Source organism: Labeo rohita, chromosome 14 (genome assembly GCF_022985175.1).
Source record: "Labeo rohita strain BAU-BD-2019 chromosome 14, IGBB_LRoh.1.0, whole genome shotgun sequence".
Classification (NCBI taxonomy): Eukaryota; Metazoa; Chordata; class Actinopteri; order Cypriniformes; family Cyprinidae; genus Labeo; species Labeo rohita.
The window spans coordinates 9801567-9814516 of record NC_066882.1 but is presented as its reverse complement, the minus strand read 5'-3'; the positions used below and the strand labels follow the sequence as shown (position 1 = coordinate 9814516).

Below are 12950 nucleotides of genomic sequence, written 5' to 3'. Positions count from 1 at the left end.
AAACGGAGCGTATTCAGTGACGTCGTAGCTTCACTGTTTGATAAAGAGCGGTCTTAAAAAATACATAAATAAATAAATACAGCTTAGCCTAGGAAAAAACATCAATTTATGTATACAATTAATTGACTTTATTTTTTCTCTTTACTGATGAGAAAATGGACATTGTACGAAGTGATTACAAGTGAGAACTGAATGAAATTTGACGTCTTTGGAACAAATAGAGCTTGTAAATATTGTGAATATTATGCAAACTATCATAGTTTTGTGTTGCTTGTTTGTTTAAACTTGTCTGTGTATTCGTATGTTGTTTGTTGACAGGTCGCCAATGACAGGTGTCTGTATGTTTGCTTCCGACAGTGACTGTAGTTTAAAATAGGTCAAAACCGTGAAAAAAGGTGAGTAGCTATTAAAGTTATATTTTGTGACTTAACTTACATGTAGTGTATCATTTTATTTTTGTGTATTTTCTATTATATATTCATATATTGTAATATTATTTATTTACTTTGTGTTTTATTGTTTTCTTTTCTTTTCTATTAATTATTGTGTTGTACTGGCTTAACATCTGGTAGCCTATTATATCTATCTATCTATCTATCTATCTATCTTACTATCTATATGTTCTGTCAATTGAAAAAAAAAAATCAAAGATTTTTAATAAATAAAAGATGCTACCAGTATATACGTTGGAAAATTTTATACATCATAAAAATGTTTTCACCCACACAAAAACTAAAAACGGTCTCATTTTATTTCATACTTTATTGTAGCCAATAGCAGATGCATACAGTAATTAAGTTACTTTTTTATGACTGTTTATTTCACACTGATGTGGTTTCCTTATTAATGTTTGTGGTTAGAGAATTTTTTAACTCTACCTGTACCTGTTTATGTCCATGATGTCTGTTCTCAAAGATATTAACACAATTTTTTTTTAGGATAACATCTATCCGCTGCCTCCAACAGGGAAATGTAAGCAGAAATGAGAAGTGAATCTTCCTTTTCACATTTAGGCTTTGTTTACATTGATGCAACTGTCACAGTGTATCACTTAGAGAGAGAAAGAAAGAGAAATGTAAATCTATTAGCGACCTCTTTATTAAACATAGGGAACCAATTGGGAAAACCAAATGCAACCTGCACCAGGAACAGAAACCAGACTAAACCTGACAGTTACAGATTTTCCCACAAGGATAGTAACAATTAAAATCACCTAGACTGTATAATATTAAAATTAAAACAGCTTAATAAACATTCTAAATAAATTCTTAAAGAAGGAGATGAAACTGCATGTGTTTGTATGTGTGTGTGTGTGTGTGTGTGTGTGTGTGTGTTTGTGTGCATGCATGTATGTGATTGCTTGGGAGTTCATCTTGCGCAGTCTACCTCAGGAAGTGGCTTACCTAAAGTGTCGACTCCGGAAACCTATGCTTTATACATCAGTGTAAGCTGTTGAAGTCTATAACTAGTGATTGCCACACATCATTCGCCATGAGTCAACCTTCCATGTAGTAGTTAAATATCCAGATTTCACCATGTACCCACGGGTCGTCCTAAAGGAAACACTGTACAAGAAATCACAACAGAAGAGAAGAACTTCGCCATGCAATTACAAAGAGAGGATTTTCGTCTTAAACACACAGGATTTGACATACTTCGAACATCGTCCTGGGGTATGTAATCACACCTTCTACAGTGACTTCACTGTAAATGTTACTGTTTGCTTTATAGTACATTTTAGTGTAGTACACTGCTTTTTAGTAGATGCAACATGACCTTTTCACCTTTTTAGTAAGTAAAAAAATGAATGAACAGTAGAATAACAACATTTCTTTGTATATTACCTCAGAAAAAGCCAAGTCAGAAAGGCTGCATCGAACTGTCTCATATCAAATGTGTGGAAATCGTTCGCAGTGATGTTCCCATTCCCTGTGATTACAAGTACCCTTTCCAGGTAAGAATCAAGCGAAGTTTTGTTTCAAGATTTTGGACAGCGGCTGTAAATAATCTCAGTGTGATATCATATCTGTCAGTGTTTTACTAAAAGTCTAAAATGAACTTTGTGCCGGTTTGATTTTTGTTTACATTGCTTAAACAATATGTTCATGTATTTGTTTATTAACAGATCGCCCATGACAGCTACTATCTGTATGTGTTTGCTCCAGACAACGACTGTAGGTTAAAATGGGTCAGAGCTCTGAAAGAAGGTAAGCAGCTGTTACACAAAGTGATATGCATCTCCAAAAGTGCAGAGCGAAATATGATTTTAGTCTGTTTCCAGTACATACATTTAAAGATTCGAAACACATCAATGTAGTTGATCTTTTGTATTTTGTTTTCTTTTTTCAATCTATGAAGCGACGCAAAATAACAACTTATTTTTGAAGTACCATCCTGACTTCTGGGCAGATGGAAAATGGAGATGTTGTCATCAGACTGAGAAGCTGGCGACGGGATGCAGTGAATACTATCCCAACGGAGGTGCAAATTTTTACATTAAACAATTTAAACAGCTGCTTATTTGAAAACAAATCACGTTATTGTCACTCCACCATATATGAAAGTTTCATCAGTTTCATAAATTTATAAGTGTTTCATTTCATCCCACAGCCAAGCCTCTTCCCCCAACTCCAGATCCAGCGGTTTGTTATTCAATCTCTGTTTACAGTTTCTGACTTCCATGCTTATATGTATTCATATTTTTATACTTGATGTTTCATTTAGATTTCGGTTTCTAGCTTCAAATGTTTAAGATTATTCAAAAGTTTCTGTTGTTTTTGCTGTTTAGTATAATCAGGACACTGTTTGGATGAGATGTAAACTGAGCGGTCTGTATTTATCCACTAGCGCCGATGTTCAGATCCAGAGGAGAGGATTGTTGTGGCTTTGAGGAATTTCAGCCCTGTTGAAGATACAGACCTGCCTCTGCATAAAGATGAAGAGTATTTTATCGTTGACAGTTCAGAACCAAACTGGTGGACTGTGAGGGATAAAGACGGGTAAATATAAGTTAAATTAATTATAATGCCTTCTAAAATAGTCCCTCGACTGTGAAGTTTGACATAAAGAAAAGTAAAAGAAACGTTTTCACTCTGCCAAACGAGACCATTAAACAAAATGCCACACCCTTTTCACTTGCCGTCATGAAATTCAGACTCAAAAACCCATTTAATAAATAGATGTAACCTAGTTCAGTGTTCAGTATCAGTTCCTCTAAAAAAAGTCATTTGAAAATACTCAAAAGATTTATAGTTACAAAAGGAATGTATTATTGCATCATTTACCTGTAGAATCATTCATGATGTATTATACAAACAACAAGATAAAATTGTATTATTTACATAATATCTGTCAGTTAACTGATTTGAGCAGCTTCATTTATTTTAAGTGTTTATAAAGGTTTGGTTCAAAGGCTGTGACAATGATAAAAAGCATGGTGTTTCGTAGGTTCTACTTTAGATATTGAAAGCGACAAGACCCCTATATACAATAAGTCGCATTTGAAAAGGCAAACAAAGAAGCTTTGATATTTAGCATTAAACAATGGCAAGTATCTGTGTGTTTTTTTTAAATAAATACCTCAAGATGTTGCCACGTACACTGGCATTCAAAAGTTTGGGATCAGTAAGACTTGTAATGTTTTTTAAAGAAGTCTCTTATGCTCATCAAGACTGCATTTATTTGATCAAAAATGCTGAAAAAACTTTAATGTTGTGAAATTATATTACAATATAAAATTATGGCTTCTACTTTAATATGTTTTAAAATATAATTTATTCCTGCGATGCAAAGCTCAGTTTTCATCAGCCATTACTGTAGTTATAAGTGTCACATGATCCTTTATTTAATATGCTGATTTAATATTAGATTTATCAGTGCTGGAAACAGTTGTGCTGCCAAATATTGTTTTGGAACCTGTGATACTTTTTTCAGCATTCGTTGATGAATAAAAAGTTAAAAGGTTCAGCATTTATTCAAAATATAAATCTTTTCTAACAATGTACGTCTTTGCTATCACTTTGTGACAATTTAACACATCCTTGCTGAATAAAAGTATTAATTTATGATCCTTTAGAAATCATTCTAATATGCTGATTTATTATTAGATTTAACAGTGCTGGAAATAGTTGTGCTGCCAAATATTGTTTTGGAACCTGTGATACTTTTTTCAGGATGCTTTGATGAATAAAATGTTTAAAAATACAGCATTTATTTAAAATATAAATGTTTTCTAACAATGTAAGTCCTTGCTATCACTTTGTATCAATTTAACACATCTTTGCTGAACAAAAGTATTAATTTCTATCAAAAAAAGAAAGAATAAAAATCTACTGACTCCAAACCTTTGAATGGTGGTATATATTGTTAGAAAATATTTCTATTTTAAACAAATGCTGTACTTTTTAAAAGTATCACAGTTTCAAAAAAATATTAAGCAGCATAGTTTCCAACACTGATAATAAATCAGCATATTAGAATCATTTCTGAAGGATCGTTGAAAAAGGAAAATTTTGATCAAATAAACGCAGCCTTGATAAGCGTAAGAAACGTGTAAAAAAAGAAAAAAACATTAAAAACCTTAATGATCCCAAACCTTTGAACGGCAGTGGATAAACTAAAAAAAACTTCTATATGACTATGATCATTATCCAGCCTAGCCAAGGTTATATGTAACGCTAGACCACAAAACCGGTCTTAAGTAGCATGGCATATTTGTAGCAATAGCCATAAATACATTGTATGGATCAAAATGATTGATTTTTCTTTTATGCCAAAATTCACACTAGGGTAAGATCATGTTCCATGAAGAAATTTTGTAAATTTCCTTTTGTAAATATATCAAAACTTAATTTTTGATTAGTAATATGCATTGCTAAGAACGTCATTTGTACAACTTTAAAGGCGATTTTCTCAAAAAATAGATTTTTTGCACCCTCAGAATCTAGATTTTCAATTAGTTGTATCTTGGCCAAATATTGTCCTATCCTAACAAACCATACATCAACGAAAAGCTTATTTATGATCAGCTTTTAGATTATGTATAAACCTCAATTTAAAAAAAATTGATTCTTATGACTGGTTTTGTGGTCCAGGGTCACATATGTTAATTAACTAAAAAAACACTTACATAAGAACAAACAAGGACAGCAATAGTGATTTATATAGCACCTTTTCTGTAACGTTGCTAAAATATTGTTTAGCATAATAATGACAAAAAAAAAAAACAGGGAAGAACCAAATTGTAAAAAAAATGTTTTTAATTAAAACTCAGTGGTAGAAATGTAACAGATGCTTTTAAATGTTTTACATCTAAAGTTTTTTTGCTTTTCTCTCCTGCTACAGAAATGTTGGCACGGTGCCGTGTATATATATTGCAGAAAAATTAACAAACAACATTGAGAAATTTGAGTAAGTTCTCTTCCATATGCAACAGAATAAAACATTGGATATGACTGATTTCATAATATGTCTTGAGCTCATAATCAAAGCTTAATTAGGCATACTATAATGGTTTTGGTTTGTCCAATGCTTGGTGGTTTTACAGATGGTACAATAAGGACGTAACTCGGACGGAGGCAGAGAGCTTGCTAATGAGAGAGGTAAATGACAGTCATAATGTAAATAAAAGTTTCCATGTCACTAGGTCAGATAACCGTAAACTCTGACTTTGTTAAACATTTATGTCATGTCACTTAAGTACATTTTCACAGTTTTTGGGCATTGCAAAAAGTTGGGGTTCTTTGCAAACCTGCAAGAGCAACGTCTGCAGAAGGTGCAGGCAAAAGCGTGCAGAGTTCAAACACAAATCAACAGCCCTTAAACCAGAATGTGGCTGCTGTGTTTCCTGTCACGACAATCTTACAAGTTACGTTTTAAATATAAGAGAGATCTCACACATACACATGAGATTGAATGATCTGTCACATCTGCCACAGAGGTTTTAGTACAACATGTACATCGACACGTTTATCCTTACCACTTTATCTGTCAGAATGAACCATAAATCATAATTCTATGTATACTTTCTCATTTATGGCATGTATATTGGTAAGTGTCGATATTTCTGGTTAACATTAAACGTTTTCATTTCAGAACAAGGACGGGGGTTTTATGGTTCGTGACTCTAAACACCCAGGTGTATACACTGTGTCAATATTTTCCAGAGCTGCAGGGTATGAAATTAATGTTACTTACAATCACGTACAAAGAAATGTCAACAATTATTATTTGATCTGGAAGTTTTTGATGAATGTCATTTATCTACAGGACTAATGGAGAGAAGTATCCTCTAGTTAAGCACTACCAGATCAAAGTACAACGAGAAGGTGAAAAGGTCATGTATTACTTAGCTGAGAAATACCTGTTCTCAACTATTCCAGAACTCATCCGCTATCATCAACACAATCCAGCAGGTATGCTGAAAAAGCTGCTTTTACAGTATATCACATGCCAATATTTTATCAGCTGCCTCTTGTTTTCCCCTAACTTGTCAGGGGCAGTGCTTTCAGACACTGCCTTTTCAAATAGAGCTTTACATTTTAATGTGACAGCTGTTTTGATCATAACACTTCACTTCACGTAGTCCTGTGCTTGTTTTTGTGGCAGGTTTAATAACCAGATTGAGGTATTGTGTGTCTAGAAATGTCACAAATCCAAGGATCAAGGAGTTGTCATCAGGTAAAACATAAGCTAAATTGTTGATTGTGCTTGAGGTTTAAGATATATATATACATGACCCTGGACCACAAAATAAGTAGCATGGGTATATTTGTAGCAATAGCCATTGTATGGGTCAAAATAATCGATTTTCTTTTATGCCAAAAATTATATTCGATTAAGATATTTTGTACATTTCCTACTGTAAATAAATCAAAACTTATTTTTTGATCAGTAATATGCATTACTAAGAACTTCATTTGAACAACTTTAAAGGCGTATATTTTGAAGATTCCAGATTTTCAAATAGTCATATATTTGCCAAATATTGTCCTATCCTAACAAAACATACATCAGTGGAGAGCTTATTTATTCAGCTTTTAATTTCTAAACTGACCCTTATGTCTGGTTTTGTGGTCTAGGGTCACATATTATTTCTATTTGAAGTAAATATTGTTCTTTTGAGCTTTTTATCCATCAAAGAATCAAAATGATCATGGTTTCAAATACAACGGTTTTCAGTATTGATTATGATAAGAAATGTTTTTTGAACACCAAATCAGCATATTAGAATGATTTCTAAAAGATCACGTGACACTAAAGACTTTCTACAAAAACACTAAAAATTCGAACAGACCCCAAACTTGGAATAGTTTATAACCATTTCTTTGTACGGTGTAACAAAATATGTCTGCTTTACAGATAAATGGGAGATTCACCCTGATGAGCTGACATTAAGCGAGGAACTGGGCAGCGGGCAGTTTGGCTTGGTCTGGAAGGGAAGCTGGAATGACCGGCAGGTGGCAGTTAAGACTGTCCGAGAGGGTTTCATGTCCGAGGAGGAATTTAAGGAGGAAGCACAAGTGATGATGTGAGTAAAAGCCTTTTTACACCAAGAACGATAACTATAAAGATAACTATATTAGCATTCACACTAGTGGATGATAGCATGTGTTTATTACAGCAGGACTGATTCTAACTGAGTGTCAGTGCTTTAAATGTTCATCAGCTGGAAAAAAAATGTTCTAAAAAGTAGTTCCAGCAATATCTCTGTAGTTTCTCTGTGGCTTTATCGTTATAGCTGTGGTGACTCTGCTATATTTTCATAGTGAGAACAATTTTTAGAACTATAGCTTTATCGTAATCTTTACAGTTATCATCCTTGGTGTGAACAGGCCTTAAAGGAGAAGTCCACTTTCAGAACAACAATTTACAGATTACTCACCCCCTTGTCACCCAAGATGTTCATGTCTTTCTTTCTTGAGTCGTAAAGAAATTATGTTTTTTGAGGAAAACATTTCAGCATTTTTCTCCATATAATGGACTGATATGGTGCCCCGATTTTGAACTTCCAAAATGCAGTTTAAATGTGGCTCCAAACGATCCCAAATGCTGAGGAAGCGGAGGAAGAAGGGTCTTATCTAGCGAAACGATTGGTTATTTTCATAAAAATAATACAATTTATATACTTTTTAATGTCAAACGCTCATCTTGTCTTACTCTGCCTGGGCTTTTTTTTCTGTTCGTGACAGTTAGGATATGTCGAAAAAACTAAAAAACAAAATCTCATGTTCTCCCTCAACTTCAAAATCGTCCTTTATCGCTGTTTTACCTTTTTTGTTAAGGGTGTTTGATCTTCGTTGCATGTTCTCCTTGCAAAGACTCGGCTGGTACATCTGCAGCGATGTAGGATGATTTTGAAATGGTTTTTGAAGTTGAGGGAGAAAATACAATCTGAGTTTTTCGACATACCCTAACTGTCTTGAGTCAGAATACACAGAGTTCAGGGAGAGCAAGACAAGACGATCGTTTGACAGTAAAAAGTATGTAAATTGTATTTTTTAAATAAAACCCTTCTTCCTCTACTGGGATTGTTTACAACCACATTTGGGATCGTTTGAAGCCGCATTTAAACTGCATTTTGGAAGTTCAAACTTGGGCCACCATAGACGTCTATTATATGGAGAAAAATCCTGAAATGTTTTCCTCAAAAAACACTATTTGTTTACGACTGAAGAAAGAAAGACACCAACATCTTGGATGACAAGGGGGTAAGTACATTATCTGTAAATTGTTGTTCTGGAAGTGAACTTCTACTTTAACTCATGCTTTATGTACTATGTAGTGTACCATGAGTATAACTCATTGTCTGTCTCCACAGGAAACTGTCCCACAGTAAGCTGGTCCAGTTATATGGTGTGGTCACTCAGCGCTCACCCATCTATCTGGTATTTGAATTCATGGAGAACGGTTGCCTGACAGAGTTCTTGCGTGCCAGAAAAGGCAGTTTTTCCCAGAAGGTCCTGCTGGGGATGTGTTTAGATGTGAGTGAGGGGATGGCCTACCTGGAGAGCTCTAACTTCATCCACAGAGACTTGGTAAGTGTAAACAGGGTTTTTAATGTGTCAATTCCTTGCTTTTTTGAGACAATTTGTTCTAAAATCTAACTATTTAATAGGCTGCAAGAAACTGTTTGGTTACTGAGGATAATGTGGTGAAGATAGCAGATTTTGGAATGACAAGGTGAGTAGCAGCAGCTCTGTATTGCAGACCCACATCACTACTTTTTAAAGCGATAGTGTACCCAAAAATAAAAATCTGTCATTAATTACTCACCCTCAAGTCGTTCCAAAACCATAAGACATTCATTGATCTTTGTAACAAAAATTAAGATATTTTTAATGAAAACCGTGCGCTTTCTGACCCTGCATAGACAGCAACAGTACTACCAAGTTCAAGGCCCGGAAAGGTTGTAAGCACATCATTAAAATAGTCCATGTGACATCAGTAGTTCAACCGTAATGTAATGAAACTAGGAGAATACTTTTTGTGCACAAAGAAAACAAGAACAATGACTTTATTCAACGATTCAGTTGCATTACTGTCTGTGCAGGGTCAGAAAGCTCTCCGATTTCATCAAAAATACATCTTAATTTGTGTTCCGAAGATGAACAAAGGTCTTCATTTCATTTCTATTTCATTTTGGGGTGAACTGTCCATTTAAGACCTCAGTGTAATGTAAAATTTCCACCTGTATCTGCAGGTTTGTCCTAGATGATCAATACACCAGTTCTTTTGGGTCCAAATTTCCAGTGAGATGGTCCTCACCAGAGGTGATCAAGTTCCAGAAGTACAGCAGCAAATCAGACGTGTGGTCTTTTGGTGAGTCCATATTTATCCACTGAGACACTGTTAATCAGAAAAATGAATCAAAGCTCACCTTTTTATCCACATATTTGATCTAAATACATACTGACGTCTCATCCACAGGTGTGTTCATGTGGGAGGTGTACAGTGAGGGCCGTATGCCCTATGATAGCCGTAGTAATGCAGAGGTAGTGGAGACACTAAATGCAGGACAACGCCTCCTGAGACCCCGTCTCTGTCCACAGAGTGTGTATGAGTTAATGCAGTGGAGCTGGAAAGAGGTGAGTCCACCATAAAATACACTACCAGTCAAAAGTTTTTGGATGGTAAGATTTTAAATGTTTTTTAATGTTAAGAAGTCTCTTCTGCTCACCAAGCCTGCATTTATTTGATCTAAAGTACAGCAAGAACAGTAAAAGTTCGAGACATTTTTACTATTTAAAATAACTGTTTTTTATTTGAATATATTTTAAAATGTAATTTATTCCTGTGATTTCAAAGCTGAATTTTTAGTGTCATTCTAATATTCTGATTTGCTGCTCAAAAAACATTTATTATCATTATTATGTTGAAAACAGCTGAGTAAAATTCTTCAAGTTTCTTTGATGAATAGAAAGTTTAGAAGAACAGCATTTATCTTAAATAGAAGTCTTTTATAACATTATAAATGTCTTTATCATCACTTTTGATCAATTTAAAGCATCCCTGCTAAATAGAAGTTAATTTTGAACTTTGAACTTCCAAAAAATGTAACTTTGATCACAGGAATAAATTACATATTTTAAAATATATACAAATAGAAAGCAGTTATTTTAAATAGTAAAAATATTCCACAATATTATTGTATTTTGGATCAAATAAAAGCAGGCTTTGTGAGCAGAAGAGACTTCTTAAAAAAAAAAACATTAGAAAACTTTTGACTGGTAGTGTACATGGTTTCAAGAATACATAAATCATCTCAACAAACTATCCTTGAATCATAAGTAGATTTGAATATTAATAAAATATAACATCATCTCCATAAAGGCGGTTTTACTGAGAAATCCAGTTCTCATGAAAAGGACCTAATAAGGAAATTAGTCATGTTCCCATTTTCCTTTAACAACTGTTTAAATGTGGATTATGTAGTGTACTTTTTACACACAGTTAGTGTGTTATTACAAAACCTTCCTGCTGTGTATCTTTTGTTACTCATGTAATTCAAAGTAGGTGATGTTTCTGTTTCTTGATCTGTTTATTTAGTTATTTGTCTGTGCGTCTTAGTGTCATTATTACCACAGCAACATAAACACAACAATGTTTGTTTAACAGAAACCTGAGGATCGCCCCTCATTTGCTCTGCTCCTGCATGAACTGGGCTGCCTTGAACAAGAACCTTGATCCTGATCACACACTCCCTTTACTGAATTATAGGGATAGTTCATAAAATTTTTTTTTCTTCATGTCATTTAAAACCTGTAAACTTTTTTTTTGTTTTTTTTTTATGGAACATGCAGACCGTTTTGAAGAATCTTTGCACAGCAGTTTTCCACATATGGACGTTTGTATTTGACCAAACAGGAAAAAGGCACTTTAAATTGTGTTAGGTTTTGACTTGTGAATGATTATGAACTGTTGTTGTATGATTTTTATTTTATTTTTTAGCAAATTTTATCTTTAGTGTTCAGTAAGTTTAAAAGGCATGAGAGTGAGTAAATAATGAAGAATTAAAATTTTTGGGTGAACTATCCCTTTAAATGAAAATACTGTAAATTGTACAAATTACATATTGTATTTATTTGTATATTTTATTTATTACACATATTTTTTTTTTCATGATTTTTTCCACATTATGTCACAGAAAGTATTTTTTCTTCTTCTGCAAACACAAATCTGTCCCTTAGGAGGCATACATGAGCCATGTTTTTCACCACCAGCCGAAATTTTGCTTAGTGTATTACTGTTGCAGTGTATTCAACAAAGCATCATATTTACATCTATGTACTGATTCTCTCAGTGATATTGTCTTTTGTTTGCATGAGGCTTTATGCACTATAAACTCACAAATTCCTAAATGAAATAAAAGTTAGTAATACTAATCTATTTGAGCTGAATTGTGAAATTTGATTATATTAAAACTACCATACTAACCAAGTCTACAGACTGTTTATTATAACAAACATGCACATATAAGCACATGATGCAGACCTGCTGTTACTGCTGATAGAAACACAAATGCCTTCAGTGGTTACTGTGACAACGGCACTGAATAGCAACACTCCAGCATGCCAATGTTCACTGTATATGCAGCCTGGGGCCTTAGGAACCAAATAAGTGCATATTTATTTAATGTGTTTCTAGAGTGTAAACCTAATGAAGAAAAAAACAGAAATGCACTCAAGCTAAAATTCACAGGGCCTGGACTGAATAAGTCGATAATACAAGAGCTTAGTGGGCCCCTTATCGTAGACCCTTATGTATGCATTTATATTTTTTAGAAAAATATGCCATCATAAAAGTAAAATCAATTCCAAGCGGGATATATTGCCACATAATAAAAACCGTTATCAGTAGATACACCTGAGTATACTTCTTCTAGATTATCTGTGACCCTGGACCACAAAACCTTAAGTAGCGGGTATATTTGTAGCAATAACCAAAAATGCATGGGTCAAAATTATCGATTTTTCTTCTATGCCAAATAAAGATCATGTTCTATGAAGATATTTTGATCATTTCCTGCCGTAAATATAGCAAAACTTAACTTTTGTTTAGTAATATGCATCGCTAAGAACTTCATTTGAACAACTTTAAAGGCATTTTCTCAACATTTTGATTTTTTTGGCATCCTCGTATTCCAGATTTTCAAATATTTGTGTCTCGGCCATATATTGTTTTATCCTAACAAATTATACATCAATTGAAAGCTTATTCAGCTTTCAGTGTTGACCCTTGTGATTGGTTTTGTGGTCCAGGGTTACATTTGTCCTTTATTCTTATAAATTTAACCCACCATTGTTCTTGACATAATATAAATCAGCCCTAGTGATAGAATGCTAAGTGGGTCAGAAGTACAGCAGTCAGTGCATATTTTTAGCCATGCATGCTTATAGAAAACACAGTGGAATTTGCACTTCTCTTTTCTTCTTTGTTCATAACCAAGCTGA

General features: G+C 33.8%; 1 protein-coding gene and 1 long non-coding RNA gene across 2 annotated transcripts; both read left to right on the top strand.

Moving 5' to 3' along the window:
* Positions 1 to 82: 82 nt before the first annotated feature.
* Positions 83 to 1284, top strand: LOC127175968 (uncharacterized). Its single transcript, XR_007829048.1, has 3 exons — positions 83 to 181; positions 319 to 395; positions 939 to 1284. It is a non-coding gene; the product is annotated as an uncharacterized LOC127175968 (long non-coding RNA).
* Positions 1285 to 1375: 91 nt separating this feature from the next.
* On the top strand, positions 1376 to 11617 carry itk (IL2 inducible T cell kinase). The gene is made up of 17 exons (XM_051127330.1): positions 1376 to 1673; positions 1850 to 1954; positions 2126 to 2207; positions 2359 to 2481; positions 2611 to 2642; positions 2848 to 2999; positions 5344 to 5409; positions 5546 to 5600; positions 6094 to 6173; positions 6268 to 6413; positions 6607 to 6678; positions 7360 to 7528; positions 8819 to 9035; positions 9116 to 9180; positions 9701 to 9819; positions 9928 to 10085; positions 11116 to 11617. The coding sequence occupies exons 1-17, from the start codon at positions 1536 to 1538 to the stop codon at positions 11182 to 11184; spliced, it is 1848 nt and encodes a 615-aa protein (XP_050983287.1). The 5' UTR covers positions 1376 to 1535; the 3' UTR covers positions 11185 to 11617.
* Positions 11618 to 12950: the final 1333 nt, after the last annotated feature.

Bases quoted from the DNA above. Each gene is read 5' to 3' on its own strand.
- itk (XM_051127330.1), top strand. From the start codon at position 1,536: ATGTACCCACGGGTCGTCCTAAAGGAAACACTGTACAAGAAATCACAA. The intron at 6,414-6,606 runs GTATGCTGAAAA...TTTTTGTGGCAG, and splicing joins TCATCAACACAATCCAGCAG to GTTTAATAACCAGATTGAGG. The intron at 7,529-8,818 runs GTGAGTAAAAGC...CTGTCTCCACAG, and splicing joins GAGGAAGCACAAGTGATGAT to GAAACTGTCCCACAGTAAGC.